General features: G+C 35.7%; 3 protein-coding genes across 8 annotated transcripts; 2 read left to right on the top strand and 1 right to left on the bottom strand.

Moving 5' to 3' along the window:
- Window positions 1-413: 413 nt before the first annotated feature.
- si:ch211-240l19.7 lies at window positions 414-4,971 on the top strand. 4 transcript variants are annotated; one of them, XM_073946726.1, is made up of 3 exons: window positions 414-691; window positions 781-857; window positions 4,406-4,869. In XM_073946726.1, the coding sequence occupies exons 2-3, from the start codon at window positions 821-823 to the stop codon at window positions 4,810-4,812; spliced, it is 444 nt and encodes a 147-aa protein (XP_073802827.1). In that variant the 5' UTR covers window positions 414-691; window positions 781-820; the 3' UTR covers window positions 4,813-4,869.
- A 3,797-nt stretch (window positions 4,972-8,768) lies between these two features.
- Window positions 8,769-9,384, top strand: si:ch211-240l19.8. Its single transcript, NM_001082930.1, has 2 exons — window positions 8,769-8,791; window positions 8,895-9,384. The coding sequence occupies exon 2, from the start codon at window positions 8,897-8,899 to the stop codon at window positions 9,299-9,301; it is 405 nt and encodes a 134-aa protein (NP_001076399.1). The 5' UTR covers window positions 8,769-8,791; window positions 8,895-8,896; the 3' UTR covers window positions 9,302-9,384.
- A 2,788-nt stretch (window positions 9,385-12,172) lies between these two features.
- Window positions 12,173-22,897, bottom strand: optn (optineurin). 3 transcript variants are annotated; one of them, XR_012401446.1, is made up of 14 exons: window positions 22,710-22,757; window positions 20,235-20,390; window positions 19,932-20,125; window positions 19,693-19,839; window positions 19,549-19,610; window positions 17,690-17,800; window positions 17,521-17,599; window positions 16,814-16,929; window positions 15,688-15,837; window positions 15,483-15,567; window positions 15,162-15,317; window positions 14,869-15,011; window positions 13,649-14,792; window positions 12,173-13,384 (listed from the first exon to the last, which is right to left on the bottom strand). XR_012401446.1 is itself a non-coding variant. In NM_001100066.2 (14 exon segments), coding segments are annotated over 13 exon segments (1,575 nt in total). In that variant the 5' UTR covers window positions 20,368-20,390; window positions 22,710-22,897; the 3' UTR covers window positions 12,173-12,706.
- Between the last annotated feature and the right edge of the window lie 1,649 nt (window positions 22,898-24,546).

Genomic DNA, 24,546 nt, shown 5'->3' with positions numbered 1-24,546 from the left:
CTTAAACACTAAAAACTGAACTACACTGTTCCAGTTACTATGACCATTTATGAGAAGCTGCTTTGACACAATCTACATTGTACAAATATACAAATAAAGCTGAATTGAATTGAATTGAATTAATACGAAAGGGGGTCATTCTAATTCACACCAAGAATTAACCTTGTTTTTTTTTTTTTTTTTTTTTTTTTACATTATTATGATACAATGTAATAACCAATTCACCATGATGTTGAACATTTACAACAGTGAAAAAGTGTAGTAAAACTATGGTTAGGCAAATCAAAGCAGTAATAAAGCCCCATTTCTTACTATAATAGCTAATGTAGGCGCTGTTCAGAGTTTAAAATAAATAAATAAATAAATAAATAAACTGTCATACTGTATAGCATAGGCTACTTAAGTCAATAGTAGCCTACTTTATGAGGTAAACACATCCATTACGTTTCAAGATTAATGCCGTCACGTCATTATTACAATAACTCCAACATCAGGTTAACAAGTTTTATTTTAACCTTGGACACACACAATACACGTGTAATACCTTTACATTCGTGTCGTGTGGTTATGTTCAATTATGCACACCAGACGAGTCGTTTATCGCTTCATGTGAATCGTGTGAATGAATGAATCGATTCATCCAATACACAAGCCAATCACGCATAACGCAACGTCAGGTGAAGATCATCAGGTAAAGTGACTTTTATTTTTAGTTTGTTTGGGCGCAGATAATACTCTATAACTTACAGTAAATTTACGTAACTTCTTTCCTTCCCTCAGCATTCTACATCACGAACAGTAAACGTTAACAAAGTACTCCATGTCTCCACAGAAGAAAGACGCGATGCGACACGAGGGTGAGTACATTTCATTGTGAGCAAGATTGTCCTTTTATTTGTTACAGAAATTAGTTTGTTATAGTAAATGTCATGGTGGGGGTGCACTACAAATGTTGGGTTTGTTGTTGTTTTATTTTTTTATGTTTGTATTATGTTTGTATTTGTATGTATGTCATTACACCACCTAAATAGCTACCCTGGTTAAAATGTGTTTACTGTAGCAAAATCATGATTTATTTTTGGTTAGCCGAGGTAAAGTGATTAATATTTTTACTATTTATCCTGGGGTCTCTGGGGTTTAATTCGGGTCACTGTTCTTATGTAATTTGAGCAGTTTGTCAATATTTATCTGACCCTGATCTTATTTGATAAAGGTGTGTGAATTACTCCACATGTGCACATGCACTCTGTGTCCCCCCAAGTCTGTACGTGCACAACTTTCTTTCAGCAACGAATCCATTTATTCATTCATTCATTTTCTTTTCGGCGTAGTCCCTTTATTAATCAGGGGTCGCCACAGTGGAATGAACCGCCAACTTATCCAGCATATGTTTTACACATCGGATGCCCTTCCAGCCGCAACCCATTACTGGGAAACATCCACACACACACACACATTTACACACATACACTACGGACAATTAAGCCAACCAAAATTCACCTATACCACATGTCTTTGGACTGTGGGGGTGACCGGAGCACCCGGAGGAAACCCACACCAACACAGGGAGAATATGCAACCACTTAACATGCAACTGATCCAGCCGAGGCTCGAACTAGCGACCTTCTTGCAGTGAGGCTAATGTGCTACCCACTGCGCCAACGTGCTGCCATTATACATAATTTATAGATATAATTAATACTTCTAGGTATTTATTTGGGGGCCCTTAGATTTTCTGGGGCCCTAAGCAGCCGCTTACCCTGCTTATTGGTGATATCCGCCCCTGAAAACGAGCTGAAACAACACAATTCTTGAGTTTTTTTTATTTTATTTATTTATTTATTTATTTGACATGGACATCACAATTACACTGGGCAACCAGATGCATTGGTTTAAGTGTTTTAGCGAACTTGGTAATCCTCAACACCTGTCTAAAGGTGGCCTAAAAAAACCTATATACAACATTATAATTCTTTACATAAAATTACTGAAGGCAAAAGCAAAGGCGACATGATCCAACAAACTAACAGTAGACTATTTGTGCAAACACTGCTGTTTTGTTTTTAAACACTTTTAAAAACACTACTAATAATATTTATATTACTTTCTGATTTTAGGCTAACAGGTAAATAATTCTACAGTTTGGCTCCCTTTACAGAGAAGACAGATTAACCAAATGAGGTCTTACACTTTGGCACTAGACAGTCACCATTAGCAGTTGCCCATGTAACTCTGTGAGAGGTTTGATGCCGACTGATTAGATCAGAAAACAGGATTTTTTGGGGGGGCAAACAATTGTTTTATGTTCAATACACTTAAACTTGTAAAAAAAAACTAAGTTAACATGTTGTCCCAACACTAATCAACTAGAATTCAGGATTTTTTACAGTGTATATTTTTGCCAAGTGCTTCCTTTTTTTTCACTCTTCTTAATCCTTTGACTGCCACTTTACCAAATGATTGACCACTGTTTTAAATAATGACTGTTAGTAATTTAAAGAATGACTGTTTTAAATAATGGTTCACACTACACAGCATTGTTGGCTTACAAAAATAAAAAATAAAACAAATCAAAGAAACATAATCCTGTTGCACTGTTACACTTGATTTTGATTTTATTGTAAGAAAAAAAGGAAAAAACGAAAACATGTTAAATAAGTAATATTTCCATGACATGCCTCAAAAAATAAAGGTGATTTCGTATCAAAGAGCATAGAATCACCAAGAGGCGACACTCAAGTGCAATTTGTGAAACAGCCACTAGATGGCGGCGGCCATTTTTGAATGAAAACTCCAATAGAACAACAGCATATTATGAGTCTTTAAAATAAACTATTAAGAGTGCTGATGATTGTGATAGTAAGTGTTGTATTGTCGTCTTTTAGGTTGTATCTCAGCTTTAATGCGTTTTTTTAAATAAATAAATAAAAAACAAAGAAGCTGCTCGCAATCACAACAGCAATAAGATCCAATGGACAGCCGATCGCTTTCACTCTAAAATGCCGGAAACCAGGGCTGTTGCTGGGCGCTGCTGTTACAATAGAACATTCTATTGACTGTCGCCTCTTGGTCAGTGTAAGCTCTTTGTTACTAGTCAAAGGCGTTTCATTTTTAATAAAAAAAAAAAAAAATAGGCTTTCAATTCTTATTTTCAGATTTTTCATAGTATATGTATTAATTATGGTACTTTTACCATAAACCGACATATCAACGATTTGGTAGAGGCTGATATTTTATAAATTACTGTATAGCATCTTTTCCCAGAGATGGTTTGCGGCTGGAAGGGCATCCGCTGCGTAAAAACTTGCTGGATAAGTTAGCGGTTCATTCCGCTGTGGCGAGCCCGGATTAATAAAGGGACTAAGCCGACAAGAAAATGAATGAATGTATGGCAACTGTTGAAAAAAAAATGCATTAACTAGTGACATAACGAGTTTTTTCTATGTTTTTCTAAACATTTTTTTCTCTTGATGGGGGAGTTAAAGGGGTTAAAATGCTTTTTTTTATATATATTAAAGTTTAAAACCAACAGTTACACAACTATACAACAGACACAACCCAGTGTTTTCTGCATTTTAAACAAATAAATTTATCATTAATTCACGTACATGATTAAAAGCTGTGTCTGTTTTTAGCAAATGAACTCTTCTTAAATAACAGGGCAGATAATTACTCTGAATATTTGAATACGTATATATTTTGGAAACATTTTTGGGTGATCCGTGGAAAGTAGGCCAACGCAGATGCTCATGGGATTTTCGCACCTGTTGATCAAGGAGATTTTTGTGATTATATCGGCTTTATAAACTGGGTGAAGATCATAAGGAGTTCACACGGAACCCGGAACAACTGAGGTAAGGCATCTTCAACACTAAATTGCCTCAGCTTCTTGTTATTATCTTTTATTATGGGCTTTATGATAACATTAATGTTTACATTAGAGCTGCGCAATATAGGAAAAAATGAACATTGTAATATTTTGTCTTTCTGCAATATGTATTGCGATTATGAATATAATTTAACCAGATAACTTGAACATCTCTATTGGGAAAGAATTAATAATTTTAGATTAATTGCGATGATTGTATAGGGGAGTGAATCATGCATAACATATAAAAACCGTGCATAATCATAGATAAATACAATATAAAGATGCAAATTAGATAAGGTCTAAGAGAATTCAGGTACATTCAGACAATTAAATATTCACATGTAAAATAATACTGTCTTCACTGAATAAAAAATCCATGACAAATAGTCCTTATTAAAATTACAAATGATACAATTGCTTATGCCTCAAAAACACATGCAAATAATTGCATATACTGCGATGTAACTACTGTATCAATGCTGAAACGATATATTGTGTGGCCCTAATTTGTGTCAACCTTTTCTCTTACGACAGCCATGGCAGTCTTCACCCATCTCCAGCTGGTGTTTGTGGCCGTCCTGATGCTGTCATCTCAGCTAGACTTTGCCAAAGCCGCTGTTGTGCTGTCTGGTTTAAAAGGCAGTAACCTCCCTGGTGATGCTTTGGGAAACAAACCAGACCCATACGTCAAGATTTGGTGCGGTAGCTCTTCTGTGGTGACGGGCTATTTCAAAAACAACGCTAATCCTTCTTGGGATGCAGAGTACTACCTCTCAGGCTGTGTTTCCCGTAACACTATAAGGCTGGAGGTGTGGGACAAAGACGCGAAGTATGACGATCGCATTGGCTCGTATAGTGGAACCGTGGCATCAGGAACTAACAATAAGGTTTCTTTCTCTGTGGGCAAAGGAACTATGAGTTTCAAGTATGATGTGAAATAAATCTGTTCCACATTTGTAAGGGTGTTCGGTGGAAATAAAATTGAACAGCATACACTATGACCTGTGTATTTTGACTTGTGAGATGTTATTTCAAATGTACCAGCTGCTGACTTTGCTTTAAAAATATATATGTATTTTATTCTAATAAAATAAGACAAATTAAGCCTTTTGTGAGTGTCTTTAATGTTGCAAGAAATTCTATGCAGATTTGGTGGTTATGAAACATTTATTACCATCACTGAATGAAATAAGAATTGAATCAAACACTTTTTATTTAATTTAATTTAATTTTGTTTCTTCAATGGAAAGGTACCAATGTCTGTGTGTTTTGGCCTGGGATTAGATGTTTGTCATTATTTGTTCAACTCCTATTGGTGGCGCTGCAGAAATGACTACATTAATACATATAGCTGAAGTTGGATGATGAAACTTTCGTACAGTACATTCATTCATTTTTCTTCGCCTCATCTTCGGTCACACTAGAGTTTGAGCTTGCCTAATTCTGTGAAAAGAAGCGGGATTAAACAAGATGATTAGACATTTAAAAAGGTGAGCGATTGGTCCATATTGTTCATTTCTGTCTGGAGAGGTCATGTTTTGATCCTCGATTGGTCTCTTCAATGGAAAGGTACCAATGTCTGTGTGTTTTGGTCTGTGATTAGATGTTGGTCATTATTTGTTCAATTCCTATTGGTTGCACTGCAGAAATGTCTACATTGGTACATACAGCTGAAGTTGGATGATGACACTTGCGTACACTACATTCATTCATTTTCCTTCGCCTACGGCACAGGTGTCAAACTCAGTTCCAAAAGGGCCGCAGCTCTGCACAGTTTAGTTCCAACCCTAATTAAGCACACCTGATCAAACTAATTGAGTCCTTCAGGCTTGTTTGAAACCTTCAGGTAAGTGTGTTGGAGCAGGGTTGGAACTAAACTGTGCAGGGCTTCGGCCCTCCAGGGATTGAGTTCGACACCCCTGGCCTACGGCTTCGGTCACACTAGAGTTTGAGCTTGCCAAATTCTGTGAAAAGAAGCGGGATTAAACAAGAAGATTAGACATTTAAAAAAACTAGTGATTGGTCCATATTTTTTATTTCTGTCCAGAGAGGTCATGTTTTGATCCTTGATTGGTCTCACGCAGTTAAGTGATGCGATTTCGTAGGTCAAAGTTCACCAAGCTTGAACTTTGCAATGCAGCGAACTGCTAAACTTGTCGCACGAGCTTGCATTTTTCGGTCTGACGCATTCGCGTGTGTATGAATGGAAGTCTATGGGGAGAAAAGTCAGCTTTAGTCTCTTGCCTTTGTTTATCAGGGGTCGCCACAGAGGAATGAACCGCAAACTATTCTGGTATATATTTTATGCAGCGAATGCCCTTCCAGCCTCAACCCAGTACTGGGATATCTTAAATACAGTCAAGCATAAAATTATTAATACCCCAGGCAAATTCTGACTTAAAGTTTCTTTTATTCAACCAGATAGTTGTTGCTTTTATTAAAAATTATGCAGGCTTCTCCCCAAAAATAATAGAACAATGCACAACAGGTACCATTGTGAAAAAAAAAAAAAAAAATATATATATATATATATATATATATATATATATATATACTGTATATAAAAACCTCTTAAGTGCCATCTAGAATTTTCTTCTACAATGAGAATTTTTCTCTGCCTCCTATGTTTATGTTCAGTTATTTCATGTTAAAATTGCTGAAAACAACCTTTTCGTTGTCATAAAAGTGAAATTACTGAATCAAGACATAGAGGTCGTAGAAGTCGCTCAAGTCACTGAAGTGTTTTAGCCCAGATGTCTATTAGACGTCTATTAAACACAAAATTGTTTGCTGGGAGGTTACTGATCGCAAATAGTCTGGCACAGGAAAATTTGATCTCCACAACTCCCTTTCTTAATTGCGGGTGCTTGAAGAAAACAGTCAGGATGGGTCTTACAGAAACATTTACATAGACCATTACATTATTTACTAAATGTACCACAAGAGGGCACTGACTCTCTACTTTTGTATTAAATACATTCAATGCAGAAAGGTATAATATATACAAGCAGTTATTAACTTGCAGTTATATTTGCCCCAAATTGCCTTTATTTGTTTATTTTTTACTATGTCTAATGTTTTAAAGGGATAGTCCACCCAAATATTACAACTTGAGACTATACAAAAAAGGTGACTTTTTATTGTTCAGTAGAATGTTAAATAAGTATGGTTTTTTTTTTTTTTTGTTGTTGTTGCTGAAATTAGTCCTTAGGGATTCCTAAAACTCAAGTCAATGGCTATTTTATTTTGAGAGTAACATAAAAAATTCATAAGAGCAATACAAAATTAATACTTGTGGCTCTTGATGCTACACTAAGGCAGGGGCGTCCAAACTCAATCCTGGAGGGCTGGTGTTCTGTCCATTTGTCCTCCCATGTCAGATTAGGTAGCACATTTTGATGATGAAATATGCTACCCATCAGATTTTGCTACCAGTGTAATTTTTTATGTGGTATGAAGCTGTAATATCGCCCTAACCTACCTAATCCCTAACCCCAATCTCAGAACCATTCAAATACAATGTTGGTAGCATAATCTGATGGGTAGAATAAAATGTCAGGACACCGGTGTCCTGGAGAATTTAGCTTTAAGCCTACTCAAACACACCTGAACCAGCTAATCAAGCTCTTACTAGATATACTAGAAACTTCCTGGCAGGTGTGTTGAAGCAAGTTGGAGCTAAACTCAACAGGACACCGGCCCTCCAGGACCGAGTTTGGACACCCCTGCACTAAAGCCTGTAAATGAGACCATAATATTGCGTATAATGTTCAATCTCATGCGCAAATCACAGGTATACACAGTTTTTGAAAATATTTTCCTATTCTTTGGCTCTCAAACTGATTAGCAGTATAGTATGTATCACAGTCTTGGCTTAAAAACATTTACTGAAAAATTCACCTGCATATTTTATAGCCTGAGAGCATGCAAATTAGTAGCAGTGTTTTTATTGCTTTGTTATTGTTTTATTATCATCATCATCATCATTATTATTATTATTAGTGCGTGACCTATCCCTTTAAAGGATTGTGCTAATTTACATGTGCTCTGTGTCCTGTCCTTGAGCAAGACGCTCCTCTGCATATCAGTCAGATTGTGCTTTGACTTGGAGCAGTTCCATAACAATGTGCTTTCCAAAATATCTACAGCTTAGCAACACACAAAAACAAATGTGCCCACCAAGTGAATTAAATATGTGACACATTTTTACAATGATGCTAAAACCTTTAATGTACATGGCACAGCAGCTTCTCAAAGAGATAATATAGTAATATATGCCACCTGTATTTGGCTGTTGGGCCTTAAGCACAACAATTAAAAGCAGTGAAACATGTCATGGATCTTAAATTGTTGAAGCGATCAAACCAAAATTAAATGATGTTTGCATGAAGATAACAGGTTTCTTGAGTGTTAATAAATATAGGATGAAATTAACTGCAGTGTCAGGTTGTTTATAAGTCAAAAATAAAAATGAAAGCTGTTATCTGCTTATGAAACAATTATATTGCTGCTTGTTCAAACTACTTATTTAAAATGAGCTGAAATAACACAATTCTTGAGGTTTTTAGACGGGGCAACTTAATTGCTTCATGTTCAATCCACTTAAATTTGTAAAAACTAATAAGTTAATTCCTACATGTTGTGTAAAACCCAGCATTTTAACAGTGTATATAAATGAAAAATCAGTGTTTTGGTAGCTGGCAAAGAGCAGTGGATGTTTAAGATCACTTTGAACTCGCTGAATTGACACATTTAAATGTGCCAACATAAAAAAAAAAGTTGGTTCAGCAAATCTGATAGCAGATATGCATGGGATTTACCCATCTGTTGATCAGCAAATGAACAAATTTTGCGTTGGTGATTGCGTTATAAAGGGGGCCTGGATCAAAAAACAAGCACACGACACCTAACACAAGCAAGGTAAGACATCTTTAACATTGGAATCACACCTTAGATATAATCCAGGTATTTCTGTATGTGTTAAAGTGACACTAAAATGTAACATATATATTGTTTCTCACAGTCATGGCAGTCTTTTGTGATCTCCGGCTGGTTTCTCTGGCCGTGCTGATGCTGGCGTCTCAGCTGGACTTTGCCAGTGCTTCTGTTCGGGTGTTTGGCTTGCATGCCAGGGACCTCACCGGGGATCCTTTCGGAAACGAACCCGATCCCTACGTGAAGGTCTGGTGTGGCGCTGTTTCCGGGGGGCAGACTGAATATCACAAGGATAACGCTAATCCTACATGGTCTGCAGAGTTCAACTTCCCAAACTGCAAATGCGGTGATGACGTGAAGCTGGAGATTTGGGACAAAGACAAGACTTTCGACGATCATTTGGGCACTTGCAACAAATTAGTTCAGTATGGGTCTTTCGCCGTTACTTGCTATCTGAACAAAGGAACCTTCTTTTACAGGTATGAAGCAAAATAAGTTTCAACTTGTAAAGCTATGCTCTGAGACAGCCTCCTTTGTGTGATGCTCGATAACAATAAAGTTGAACAGCAATCACTGAACCATCTGTGTGTGTTTTGCATTGAACATTGACTTATTGAAGTGTGTTTAGTGCGTGTCAAAATCATACATTCATTCATTTTCCTTCAGCTTAGTCCTTGATTTATTAGGGGTCACCACAGCGGAATGAACCGCCAACTACTTTGGCATATGCACAGGGTTAGGTTAATCAGGGTTAGATTAATCAAATTCATGCCTTGTGGTCAAATCCTTTTTTTTCTTTTTTTGAATATTTATTTATTGAGTTTTTTTGCATCTATAATTCAAAGCATTACATTACCCCAACCACAACCACAGCATTGATAGAAAAGAAAATTAATAAAAATTAAACTTATACCAGTCCAGAGTTTCTGAGTTGACAGTGAGAAAACAGTACCATATTTGTTCAGTCCATAAGTTACCATTTAACACGAGAGGCTTGGCAACATCTAAAAGAAGGAATATACTAAATAGGTGCATCTTACATTGTACATCATACATTGTCATATTTTTAGCAAGTTTGTTATCATTTGACATGAAGAGTATGGTGACATCCAAAGAGCACAAAATAGACATAACAGAAGAAAAAAGAAAAGAAAAATAAACAAATGCATTTATTCTAAAGGCCAGGGAGCTCCTCAAAGTATTTAATAAAGGGGGGCCATCTGTCTAGGAACTTGCATTTCGAGCCTCGAATCATGTATTGTATCTTTTCCAATTTGTGTTGCCAGCGTGTGTTTAGGGGTCTACTCTTTTCCACTTGAATAATATTAAATGTCTTGCTAGTAATGTAGTGAAAGCAATAACCGAATGTACATGTATATCTTTACTGAAATATTCTCAGGGACGACACCAAAAATGCCCATCAATGGATCTGGCTGTCAAATCCATTTTGTTATTTCTGCTCACAGATTTATTCCTCACTTGTAGCACTTGATAAATTCCCCACTTTATCTGCTAATCACATATGTTATGCCTGTAAACATTCGTTTATTTGGACTACAGATCATTTAAAATATTAAAGTAGGCAAGGATATGGACTGCAGTGTCCCCCAAAAAAGAACATATGTATACATAAAATGAGAGAGTATTACAAAATACGAGCATACAGTATTCTCAAGGGACTCCTCTCACCCTGGTCACAGACTGTTTTCTATCCTGCCCTCCAGCAGGTGCTTCAGGTTCCCCCGGAAAAAAAAAAAACAGCAGACTGAGGAACAGCTTTTCCCCCAGAGCTGTCTCCCTTTTGAACTCTGCTCCTCCACTGACTCTTTTGCCCCCCTCATACACCCCCTTACTCTCATCATAACTTACTGTACCATACCCCATAAACACTATATCATTTATTAATTGTCATTCAAGTCATCTTGAATTGTACATACCCACTGTACATAAACCTTTGTAATTGTTCATATGTATCTGCATACTTCTCATTATTAATAGCAGCTCTATTGTAAATCTCTGTTCATAGTTAATACAACCTGTATATAATAACAATAGTACATCCATCTGTAAATATCACCATAGTTTTTTCTATAACTGCACTTCTTATACTAACTTATACCGCTATCCTGCACTTGCTGCTGTTGCACTCCTGATTAGACCTGCATTTCGTTGCCTTGCACTTGTGTAATGACAATAACGTTGAATCAAATCTGAAAGGAAGATAGTAGACATGAAGCAAGGGGTATTATGGGCTTTATTCTGGGGAAACAACCCATCTGTATGTACTTTATCCAGCTTATTACATGGCTATTTGACAAAATATAACAATTTGACACAGAACATTGTACTGAGCAGCAATGATTTATTCAATCTTTAGTTAAATGCAAAGTTAGACCTAAACTGCATTTCGTTGCCTTGTACATGTGTTATAACAATAAAGTTGAATCTCAATCCAATCTAAAATACTTTAATGCTACCTTTAAAGTATTTAAAGTCATTGTTGTGGCCTAGCTAAACATGAGATTGGCTTGATTGTCACATAAAATGATCGCTTGACTTTGTAGTAAAAATAAAAACAGACAAATTGTATATCGTCCTTATGATTTTGGAGCATAGCAGTAGCACAAGTTGTGTTTTTTTGTTTGTTTAAAAGATAACTTTATGCAACATTGGACTACCTCCATATATATATATATATATATATATATATATATATATATATATATATATATATATATATATATATATATATATATATATATATATATCTGTCACTTTATCATAATTTTCCTGTTTACAAGCCTTTTTGCACTATATACGGTTCTATCTGCACAACTCTGGTTTGCACTCATTGCCAAATGCCCTTAATGTTTTTGTATTGTATTGTATTGTATCGACTACAATTTTTATTCTTTCTTTTTTTTTTTAATTTTCTTTAATACAGATTATGTATATATTTAGATCACATTTATGTATATATTTAGACTAAATTTTAGGCATATATTTAGATGACATTTTATGTAAAATTGTATTTATTGTAAATTCTTTCTTAAAACTCTACTTTTTGTATTAACGTTATATGTTAGGCAGCTAGGGTCTGAGAGTAACGTAATTTCGATTCTCTATATGTCCTGTACATGTTGTTGAATTGACAATAAAGCTGACTTGAAGCTGACTTTGATAACCATATGATGGTCTGAAGGTAAATAAATAATGACAGACTATTCAATATTACACATATTTGTTTTTTATTACGCACCAAAGTTATGAAATCAACTCGAAAGAACCTTACTGAGAGAACCCATATGTGATAGATAATACAGGCTGGAGCTTTATAAACTTATTTTAATTATTTGTATGTACGTATAAACAAAATAAAGTGCGTTGACATTTTTACAGTCCCAACAAACAATCTGTTGCTCACTGTTTATCGCAGGGCATTGAAAATATATTATAAATTTAGCTACAACTCTTGCTTCACTCAAAAATATTAGAGCTAATCTTAAAAATATGTTCGCAAACAATAATGTAATTCACCCACAACAGATATTACGTCACACTGATTGCCCACCTGCAACATTATATATTCATACTCATAGTATTTGACATTGGTCAAGTGTCTTGAATCAGCTTAATGTCACATTTTCATTATACAGGATGCAGCTAGAGTATATCCAACCAGTCAAAGCTACACATTAAGTGCTCATTCTCATCCTCGACCGATTGCAGCTATAGTATTAATCTGAAACCCTCCAGACTGATAAATAACAGTATTATTAGGATGCACGGTTCGTAGACCGGTGTTATTGAAGCAGTATATTTGCAGGGTGCTAGAAGGTAAAGCTATCAAACCACTCATTCACATATGAGGGGATCTGGTAAGGTTACTAGGCAACAGGCTCAGATGATGCAATCCATGATGTGGATCTGCAGGGAGTCCAGGTCAGGTAGGACTTCCCCACATTTAGGACAAGCGTGATCTGGAATGTTCTGCTGCTGCCATTCACCTAAGGAAAAAAAAAAAGAGGTTGATGTTAATTATGTTCCCAATATGTTAGGGATAAAGTAGTTCTCGGAGAATACAGTCTAATCAGCAAAAAGGTAGTAAGCAAGAAGCGAAGGGTTTTATGGGGTTTATTCTGTGAAAACAACCATCCTGTGTGTACTTTATCCTTTATTACATGGCTACTTGCCACAAAATATAGAAATTAGACACAAAATATTGTACTGAGCGGTAAAAATTTATTCATTCTTATGAATTAAACGCAAAGCTGACAGAAACAAAAAAAAGCTGATGGACGGAGTATACCCTAACCTGCGCATTATTTTGTCACAAGAAGGCGTCAAATAGTCAAACTCAAAGCTTACAGGAAACAAAACAGCTGATGGAGTATACACTAACCTGCACATTATTCAGTCACAAGATGGCGCCAAACAGTCAAAAACACAAAGCTGAAAGAAACCAAACTACTGATGGAGTATACACTAACCTGCACATTATTCAGTCACAAGATGGCGCCAAACAGTCAAAAACACAAAGCTGAAAGAAACCAAACTACTGATGGAGTATACACTAACCTGCACATTATTCAGTCACAAGATGGCGCCAAACAGTCAAAAACACAAAGCTGAAAGAAACCAAACTACTGATGGAGTATACACTAACCTGCACATTATTCAGTCACAAGATGGCGCCAAACAGTCAAAAACACAAAGCTGAAAGAAACCAAACTACTGATGGAGTATACACTAACCTGCACATTATTCAGTCACAAGATGGCGCCAAACAGTCAAAAACACAAAGCTGAAAGAAACCAAACTACTGATGGAGTATACACTAACCTGCACATTATTCAGTCACAAGATGGCGCCAAACAGTCAAAAACACAAAGCTGAAAGAAACCAAACTGCTGATGGAGTATACACTAACCTGCGCATTATTCAGTCACAAGAGCCAAACAGTCAAAAACACAAAGCTGACAGAAATGAAAATAGCTGATGGAGTATACACTAACTTCTAAATTACTTAGTCATAAAATGGCGAAAACAGCCGATGATATACTATACACTAACATTAACCTGCGCATTATTCAGTCACAATATGGTGCCAAACAGTCAAAAACACAAAGCTGACAGCAACAAAAACTGCTAATGGTGTATGTGCCATCAATCCATCTCTTCTTGCCTTATTTCTTTCTTTGAATAAGCACGATTTTAACACGAGTAACATAAGACAATCCAGTGATGTTGTTTAGAAAAATGTGTAATAACAACTTAACAGAACTATAATACACGATTAAAAAACTGTCTTGCTTCCAACTTCTTCCTTCCCAGAAATGACATCAGCATATACTCTATATTAAAAAATTGTATTACTTGGTACAATATTTTTGCTTTTTAATATTATTATTATTTTAACATAAATAAAAACAATGAACTTATGGCTCTTACAGATGGAGTAAACACTAACCTGGGCATTATTCAGCCACAAGATGGCGCCAAACAGTCAAAAACACAAAGCTGACAGAAACGAAAACTGCTGATGGAGTATACACTAACCTGCACATTATTCAGTCACAAGATTGCACCAAACAGTCAAAAACACAAAGCTGACAGAAACAAAACCAGTTGGATGAAGTATGTACTAACCTACATTTTATTTAATAACAAAATGGCATCAAAGCAGATCCATATGCATGTGGCTCTAAGTATATGGATGTCCACATATCGACTGATGCTCAAGTTGATTTGAAGTTCCTGGTTTAGCCTGTGTTATTTAGCGGTTGTTTTCTCAGAATAACACACCTTGGAATTTTATAATTGACTAGTCAGAATTGAGTAAACAGGCTGAAAAGCAAAGTGTCCAAAATGGATTTTTTAAGGTAAGGTACTACCTCTACCTCCAGGCAGGTTGTTTGGAGCTGTGGGCCCTTGAGGATTGGCTCCTCGTGGCACATGCCTTCTTTGCATCTCGCTCATTGAATGCCTGATTCATAAAAAAAGTTCTCTTTTTCAGTATATACAGAGAGTTGGTAAGTGTGTGTAAATTTGTAATATCACACCTCCCAAGTGACTCCATCTCCTCTTGAAGCTGGCTGTTCTGCTTTTTCACATACTCCAGCTGAGTGGCCAAACGCTCTTTCTCCTCGTGAATCTTCTCCCGAGCTGCTCTTTCTGCGTAGAAATCTGAGGAATAGATTTCTGCCTGTGTAGATACACATGGAAACACACATTAAATAATGATACAGACTGCAAAGAGATTGAAAAAGTGGGGGGACACTAGAACAAATGGAAGGATTGTTAACATGACGTGATTTTACTCCAGTCTGTCATGTCAACATTCAATCATATGTACCTGTGCCTGGAAAACAGAAATGGTTTCCAGATCCTTTTCCTTCTGGAATAGTTCCATCTTCATCTCATCGATTTTCTGCTGTTTATCTGCAAGTGCCTTTTCAGCAGTTGCAAACCTGGTTTGGAGTTCATCATAATCGTCCTTTGATACACAACCCTGGTCATTCACATGCACAATAAGGCACAGTGTGTAAGAACAAAAATGAACCACCAACAAAATTACAACCCAAAGTGAACTGCCTTTTTTCCTTCTTTCTTTTTAAAATTGCATGGACATCACTTAATACCCTTAAGTTCATTGCAATTTAATCAAAATATATACCTCTCTCTTCTTCTTTTCCTCCTGGAGCTCACTGTAGTCTTCAAACAGCTTGGTGTACGCATCTTTCAGCTGGTTTAGATTGTTCCTGGACAAGAGAGATAAGAATACCAGATTACCATGAGGATATTATCTTGATAACACTCGCAACTTTCTTTCCTCCACCTTTAAACAACGTTATCAGATGGAGGTAACATGCGACACTCACTTCTCATCTTGGGTTTTCTTCTGTTCCAGTTTGATCGCCGCTTGGAGGCTTTCCATCTGAACCTTCAGACAGTCGTTCTCAGCCTGGACCTTCTGTTTGTCTCCGAGCTGAGTCTTTAAAGTGCCCAAATCCTGCTCCAAATCTTTACATCTGAAGACAAAGCAGGAGATGGGATGGTTAGGAAAGATTGTGGACTTTAAGCCTTGTGTCATTAATCTGTTGTTAAATGCAACTAAAAATCTGGGGGTGATTTTACATATTATTCAGGTAGAATTGCATTTAAAGAAGTAACATAAACACTTCAAAGCATTGAGGAAATAAATCAAAGTTTCATCCTTAAAATATTAAATAATAGATAGAGTAGTTCAGTATATGTCTATATTTTGTTAAATGCAATTAAAAATCTTGAGGTGATTTTACATATTATTCAGGTAGAATTGCATTTATAGAAGTAACATAAACACTTCAAAGCATTGAGGAAATTAAAGTTTCATCCTTAAAATATTCAATAATAGATAGAGTAGTTCAGTATATGTCTATATTTTCATTTATAATTGTTACGAATTAAATTAAAAATCCTTAATCGAAAAGAGGTTTAACTAAAACATAACAAATTAACAGGGATTAAAAATATAATCCCTGGTGCCCCCGCGCTCTCTCTTCCCAAAATATAAACCAAAAACACAACCACTGAGAATTAACAAGAAAATATGATTTATTTACAGTAATAAGGAGCAAAAATAACAATATCAGCCAAAATAAAATAAACCAAGCTAACTAAATTAGATCAAACTTCCCTAGAAAGTAGATAATAAAATAAAATACAGAAAACTTTCCTCCCTACTAACAAACACAGGAGAAATTGAAAATAATAAACGAAAGGCACCAAACCTCCATACTATGCTCCAAGCCAGACAGGGAGAAAGAAAAATCGGGTATATATATATATATATATATATATATATATATATATATATATATATATATATATATATATATATATATAACAGAAATATAATTCTACTGAAGATATATGCATGTTCCTTTTTATATTTATATAATAAAACTATATTTAAATATATTATTGGAAGCAGAAAAATATGTAAGATTGTTGATGATTTCTGACCTGTCCTGCAGGTTTCTTTTCATGCTCTCAGCCTCGTCCAGTTTAATCTGAGCTTGCTTCAACTCATTACAGAGCTTCAACAACTGATCTTCCAGATTCTTCACCTCAGTGCTAGCCTGAGAAAAACACATTTACAAAATAAATGTTAGCTTAGAAAGTGGTTGCCACGTTCAAAACAATTCCCCCATTCCAGCTTGTCTTTAAAAACCCACTCAGAAATTTTTTTCTAAATATTCAATGTATAATTAACAATCATAATCATTTCTAACATTCATCGTACAATAGAATATACAAATAACTGATTAATTAAATAGATGTTTTTCAATTTGATCAGCGATGAAAACTCTAAAATCCCCCTAGAAGAACATTTTCCCCCTTTTAAACATTTCCCTTAAAATATGTCCTGTATAAAAACATTCTTTATTAAATCTAAAAACAAATATTCTATTAAATATGTCTTATCGTCTAAACATTCTTACACAAGGCACAAATACAGTAGATTTTTCAACAAATATGTGCGTGTAAGTCCTGAGCGGCCAATTCTACCTACCTGATCATGTCTATTTTCAAAATGATACGTATTTCTTACATTTACAAATGAAATTACTTCCTACAATTTGTAGTTCCTACACACATCCCATTGCATTTGCCATTTCTCATTTATTCATGTTACAGTACACAGAGTGTGCTACAGTATATTATCCTACATTGGTTTCAGCTGCAGAGGGTAGAGATGTCTGTGCGCTGCTGTCAGCATGTTCCAGTTTGCTCTCTAACTCTGCGATTCTGCAAATATTAACATATGCGCATACAGTAAAAGAAGCTTAAGCACTTTAAGTTGTGTATGCTGAGAGGGCACGCCAAATTGTGGCTTACCTCCCACGAGCCTCCTGGAGCGTGAGCTGCAGTCTCTCCTTCTCATCAGTTTCTGCTCGGAGCGAGCGAAGCAGCTGCCTCACCGTCTGTTCCTCTGACTCAGCCTTTGGCCTGTATACACACACACACACACACACATATTTACTAACTTATCAGACGAGCTTCTACTACACTGTAGGCTTTTGTTGTTTTCATATATAGCACTGTGCTAAAGTCCTAAGCACTATACCAGCTTTGTTCAATAGTATCTGGATGCATACTGGATGCAACCCAGTACTGGGAAACACCCAAACACACCCATTCACACACTCATACACTACAACTAATTTAGTTAATCAAGTAAAAAGCATTAATGCGGCTTCCCGTATTTTGTTCTAATTGTTCTGACTTTTTTGAAAATAATGTGCTGTGTAATAATATCAGGCCTCTTTTATCCCTTTCTATAGTCCTTCTGGGTTGCAACTGAAATCTGCAGCAAGGTGGCTCTCCAGGAATAGGGTTGGCCACCCCTGGTATAGAGTGTTTTATCTTTCGTTTTCTGTCCAGGCGATCTCATACAGCCTGTATAATATTCAGGTCTGGACTCTGTGCAGGCCACTTCATGACTGTCTGTGCTTCATCAGCTGTTTTCTTTCTCCAAGTATGATTTCACTGCAATTATCAGATCATTATCATGCTATTACCACTGAAGTCCTTCAAAATTCTATCAATTCAGACAATATTGCTAATAACACTGGTAGAAATGCAGTTCAAACCTGCACAAACAGCCTCTGTCCAACATTATCCTTCACACTTCTTAAAGAAATAAACCAAAATAATTCAAACTCCTATCCTAACAATTCATACATCAACTGAAAGATCATTTATTAACCATGTATAAATCTCAATTAAAAAAAAAAATGACTAAATAAAATTACATTTATGATTGTTTTGTGGTAAAGGGTCACGTATATCCATTATACCATCAGTAAAACAACAGATTTAATGTTGGGCTGAATGTTTTGCACAGTACTGTAATAACTTTAGGTCAGTCATGACATGCAATCAAACCTTAAAGGGAGAGTTCACCTAAAAAAATAACTTACTGTTTACTCACACTGAGTTTCTTTCTTCTGTTGAACACAAGAAAAGAAGATAGTTTGAAGAAAGCTGGAAACCTGTGTTTCCATAGTGTTTGTTTTTTCTACTATGGAAGTCAGTGGTTACACGTTTTCAGCTTTCTTTAAAATATCCTAATTTGTGTTCAACAAAATAAAAGATTAATAATCATAAAGGTCTGGAACTTCTTGAGCACAGGTCTCAAACTCAATTCCTGAAGGGCCGTAGCTCTGCACAGATTTGCTACAACCCTAATCAAACACAGCTGATCCAACCAATCAAGGTGTTCACGACTACTAGACACTACTAGATCAGCTGTGTTTGAGTAGGGATGGGGCAAAACTGCAGAGCTGCGGCCCTCCAGGAATTGAGTTTGAGACTTGTGATTATTAATCTTTTATTTTGTTGAACACAAATAAAGATAGTTTAAAGAAAGCTGAAAACGTGTAGCCGCTGACTTCCATAGTAGAAAAAACAAACGCGATGGAAACACAGGTTTCCAGCTTTCTTCAAACTATCTTCTTTTCTTGTGTTCAACAGAAGAAAGAAACTCATAAAGGTTTAAAATGAGTAAATCCTTTACACATTTCAAGATTGTTTTGGTTGCGTTATAAAAGGCCTGTCTGATTAATCATGAATCAATTTTCTACACAACATGAAATTGTGCATCGCTCTATTTACAGGCAACTAATTAATAAACAACAGTTGGTTGACTGAGATTTTAATCTACTGATCTTTATGCATAATTCTGCAATGCTTACATGGAGAACGCCGATGCCTCTGGCACACTGGATAAATCTTTGGTCACTTTTAAGTCATCATCCTGTGGAAGAAAACACATGTAGTGACAAATAAAGCAGCATACTCTCTCTTTATTATATGTGTGTGCGTGCGCGCATACTTACAGCTATTCTAATCTCAATGAAGGAGTTGCTAGGTGAACCTTGACCCATTTTGAGTTGGAGTTCAGAGTTCATCGCAACTAAATCATTCTTCTCTGCTTGAATGCGAAGAATCTGACCTCTCAGGGCCTCCAGTTCAGTGTGCAAACACTAAAGCAGATATTCACCTTCATTTTAGTCCACTTTTATTGATTATGTATTTCTGAGTGGACTGATTTGTCCACTTGTGAAATTTCTCTCACCTCAGCTCCACTTTTTTCCAGCTCTTTCACTTGATTTTTCAACGCCTCGTTCTCCACGTCCATAGTGTTCAGTCTGGTTCTGGCCTCCTCTAATCGTTGCTCCAGGAAGTCTCTTTCCTCCTTCTGCTTCTCCTTCCAAGCAGAAAGACCCTCAAATCTCTCTTTCATGGACAAGTTGGTCTGTTTCAGAGCCTCTGTGGGATGCATATAATGGCAGAGTGTTGTCATAAGTTATGGTGCATGAGTATGTATTGTGATTATGGCTGAAACTGGAAAGATGAGAGGCTATGGTGTAACCCGCACCTTTCAGGTCTCGGTTCTCTTTGATTAGCGTGTTCATTTGCTGGAGGGTCTCCTCTAAACTGCCCAGATTCCCTGGACCAGACCCACGTGGGTGACTAATGTCCCCATTCATCATCGATGATCCAGATGCCATGCTTTCTTTCAGAATCTGTTAAACTAGAGTTATGAAATACCACAACATGACTCTTATTTCAAGAAAGGTGTCTTGAACAGCACAGAATCAAAAGTGAAATCTTATATGCATGTTTTTACAAGATAAGTAAAATAAGTCTCTGATGTCCCTAGAGTATGTGAAATTTCAGCTCAAAATACCACACAAATATTTTTCTATAACTTGTTGAAAGTGGCCCCTTTTAGGCTTTGATACTAATTGTGTCAATTTGGTGCCTGTCACTTTAAATTCAAATGAGATTGTGCTCTTTTTAAAAGAGGGTGGAGCTACAATCAGCTATGCGTCAGCAGATTTAAAATAGGACTAACGTCCAAAGAAGTGGCTCAGAAGAAGGCGGTCTATTGAGACTAGTGTGCATCCTAAAACTCCACATTTATAATCCTTTTAGTCGCTGACTTTATCTTCAGCAGGTAAAAACTCGGCCGGCTGCTTCTCGCTCAAGGCTGTTTATGCTAATTAGAGAGAGATCACTAATGGGCGGGGCTTTCCCCCTCTGATGACATGTACAAAGGGGGAATGTCAATCAAAGTGTTTTGACAGACTGTTTTTATCAAGTGTGATTATTTAAAACATATTTAATTCATTTTTACTATTAGAGGCTGGATATATTTACGCACTGTTGCAACACAACTGTGTTTAAACCCCTTATGAATGAGGTTTTTGCATAATAGGTGCCCTTTCAACTTAAACAGGCAAATATATGCTTAAAATAACTTTAAAATATGAATAGAATTTTAATATTTTACAATAAACCAAAATAATCTATTCGAAAGGTATCTATAAACATTACTTTTGCATTTTAAAAATACCAACAGGAATTATATAATGCTTAGTTATTGTGTTCAGCAATTTACAAGTGGTAAACACTAACATGCATTATGATCCTGTTAACATGTTTTTCATGCTAAATATGCAGTGATATTAAGACTATCCTGCAAAGTATGTGCTGATGCTAGTTTGCTCAGTCAGTTGATCTAATCATTTAGTGATTCACATTAAAGGAAAAGTTCAATTCAATTCATGTTTATTTCTTTAGCGCTTTTACAATGTAGATTGTGTCTTCCTGTAAATTGAAACAGTGTCAGTCCAGTTTTCAGAGTTGAAGTTCAGTTTAGTTCAGGTCAGTGTGGGTTAATTTCACTTAAAGTCCAAACACTGAAGAGCACAACTCCCAAAACAAGCGAGTCAGTGCTGAGGAATAAACTTCACCAATTGACGAAAGTGAAGGAAAAAGAAAAACTAGAGAGAAACCAGGCTCAGTTGGGCACGACCATTTCTCCTCTGGTCAGATGTTGGTTTTATATTCACACATTGATTCATTGTTGAACACTGAAAACTTGTGACAGCCTCCCTATATTGTTTTTTCCAAGCTACTTTTAATATTCGGTCTAAAATTGCATGCAAGTATGACTTAAAAACAAGATTAGCACTAATTATTTAATTGTGAACAATGTTGTACTTTGATAGTCATTGGCTGCAAATATGATATTTAGAATTTTCAAAGAATATTTTTCTAAAATTACATTATTAAGAAAGAAGTGCGAATATTAAACCAACTTTACGCCAATATGAATCAGAATTAATTTTATTGCCAAGTGTGCTTCAGTTCACACACAAGGAATTTGTTTTGGCTACAGAAGCATCCAGTGTACATAAAGTGACAACACGAAAATAAATATAAATAAAAGACAATAAACATTAAACAGAGATGCAGTTGGTCAAAAACATCTGGATGTTGAATTGTATGTACAGATTTGTTATAAATATACAGGTTGCTGTGTGCAGACGCGTATGGAGAAAGTATTGCATTGTATATAAGGTGATATAAAGTGGTGTTATTCGCTGACTAATCAAATATGGATTTACTCGAACTTCGGATAGATGCTTTGAAAGATTGGCACTATGAGTAAAGAAGGCCATTCAAAGCTATTTTGTAGCTCCAAACTACTTCATAAGAGTGCGATAAGATCACGAAACAGTTCTCTATAATCTGTCATTTGGGGAACATGTGGAAACACACATACATGAGTGGTAAACAATGCTTTACTCAGGTTTCCTCATGAGACTGTCCGCTTATCTAAATTCTGACAGTTACAAAATCTCACCGAGACGTTTCACAAGACAATTGGTCACGAGAAAACGAAAGTTAACAAGGACATTTGCGATAGAAATTAAATAATAGTTAATCTCCGCTCCAATGTGTTTCATAAGTGCGCCGCATATTATAGGCAATATATATATTGATATTCGTTTATGTCAAGTTTTAAATAACTTTTTGCATTTAATAGCACTGTCATACTCACCAGGCGATCGCGTCTTGTGTACAGCAACTTGTTTTGGGAAATGCTGCTCTTCCTGATCCAAACGTCAGTGGAAAGCGCTAAACGCACATATATGATATCAAGAATGATTGGTGCGTTACAGTCAGCCTGACACAGGTTTATGTCTATCCACCTTCATATGGATCTACTGTAGCGCTGCTTCCATTCACTGCATTGAATCAGCTGACGGAGTGCGTCATGACGCGGACGGGATTTCCCTGCTGAGGTCATTCCGCGTGACGCACTCAGATATAGGCCGAATCGAGGGGCTTTTCGAGACCCCTATATTGATTTTAGTATGACAGTCATCATGATTTCCTATTTATGTGGAAATGCTGTGGGTGAAAAAAAAAAGCCTGGCACTTTCTTTCCATAACTTTTATAAATAGCTTTGGCATAATGTGCTTCAATACAGAAAACATAATAATAATAATAATAATAATAATAATAATAATAATAATAATAACAATAATAATAATAAAAATAATAATAGCAATAATAATACATTTTATTCAAAGCGTCTTTCAAGAAACTCAAGGTCACTGTACGACATATATACAATTATTATACAATAATTAAAAAAATCAATAAACTAACATGGATATATAAAATAGAGAAGATGATCAAATACAAAGACCAAAATACTAATTGGAGCAGTGCAGTTATGGTATTTTAATACACAATCATTAGTATTTGTAAGATAATGAAATGAGGATGCATTGAATTTTCATGGAATGTATTGACTTTGTTTGTGCACTAGATGGAGCCACAGAAACAGATCTAAATGCACATGGGTCAAGGACGTCCTTTTTAGTGTCCAAATAAAACTTTGAGGAAGGCCTAATACTTTTCAGGGATATTAAATGCATGATCCATCATCCATCAAATGCATTCTTATTCTGATTTGTAGTTATTAAATAATAAAAAAGTGATCATGCACTAAAAACATAATTATTCATTCATTTTCCTTAGGCTTAGTCCCTTTATTCATCAGGGGTCACCACAGCGGAATGAACTGCCAACTTATTCAGCATATGTTTTGCTCAGCGAATGCCTTTTTAGTTGCGAACCAGTGCTGGGAAACAACCATACAATCATTCACACACTTACAATACAGCCAATTTAGCTTATTGAATTCAGCAGTTTTGGTGTAAAGTGAATTCTCACAGTCGGTGGTCTGTTACAGTATACATACAGAGTTATTTATATAAATCGTCACCTTAGAATTATAAGGTTGACTTTTTGACTTAGAATTATAAGGTTATGTGACTTTTTTTGTCAAAATTGAGTTATTAACATATTTTTATTAAATGACACCTTATTTACATTATGGGATTTTTTTTACAAGTTGTCTACATTTTAAGATGTTTTATTTTGAAAACAAATGGTACCCACATACTGTTTGCTAAATGGAATGCAAAAACTTTAAAGCTCAATATCTCAATCATTCAGAACACAGATAGAACCGTATAATTCCAAGGTGCATGACGAAATGATGATTAACAGAGCAAGGCATTTTTTACAGCATGTCTGATAATATTTTTTTTCTTCTGGAGAAAGTCTTATATGTTATATTTTTGGCTGGAATAAAAGCAGTTTTTAATTTAAAAAATGTAAGGTCAAAATTATTAGCCCCCTTAAGCAATATATTTTTTGATTGTCTACAGAACAAACCATCATTATGCAATGATTTGCCTAATTACCCTAACTTAGTTAGCCTAATCAACCTAATTGAGCCTTTAAATTGCACTTTAAGCTGAATACTAATATATTGAAAAATATCTAGTCAAATCAATCGTAATCAGTAATCAATTCTTAG

Source organism: Danio rerio, chromosome 4, assembly GCF_049306965.1.
Source record: "Danio rerio strain Tuebingen ecotype United States chromosome 4, GRCz12tu, whole genome shotgun sequence".
NCBI classification, from domain to species: Eukaryota; Metazoa; Chordata; class Actinopteri; order Cypriniformes; family Danionidae; genus Danio; species Danio rerio.
Note: the sequence above shows the minus strand (reverse complement) of the source record. Positions and strands in the feature narration are given on the sequence as shown.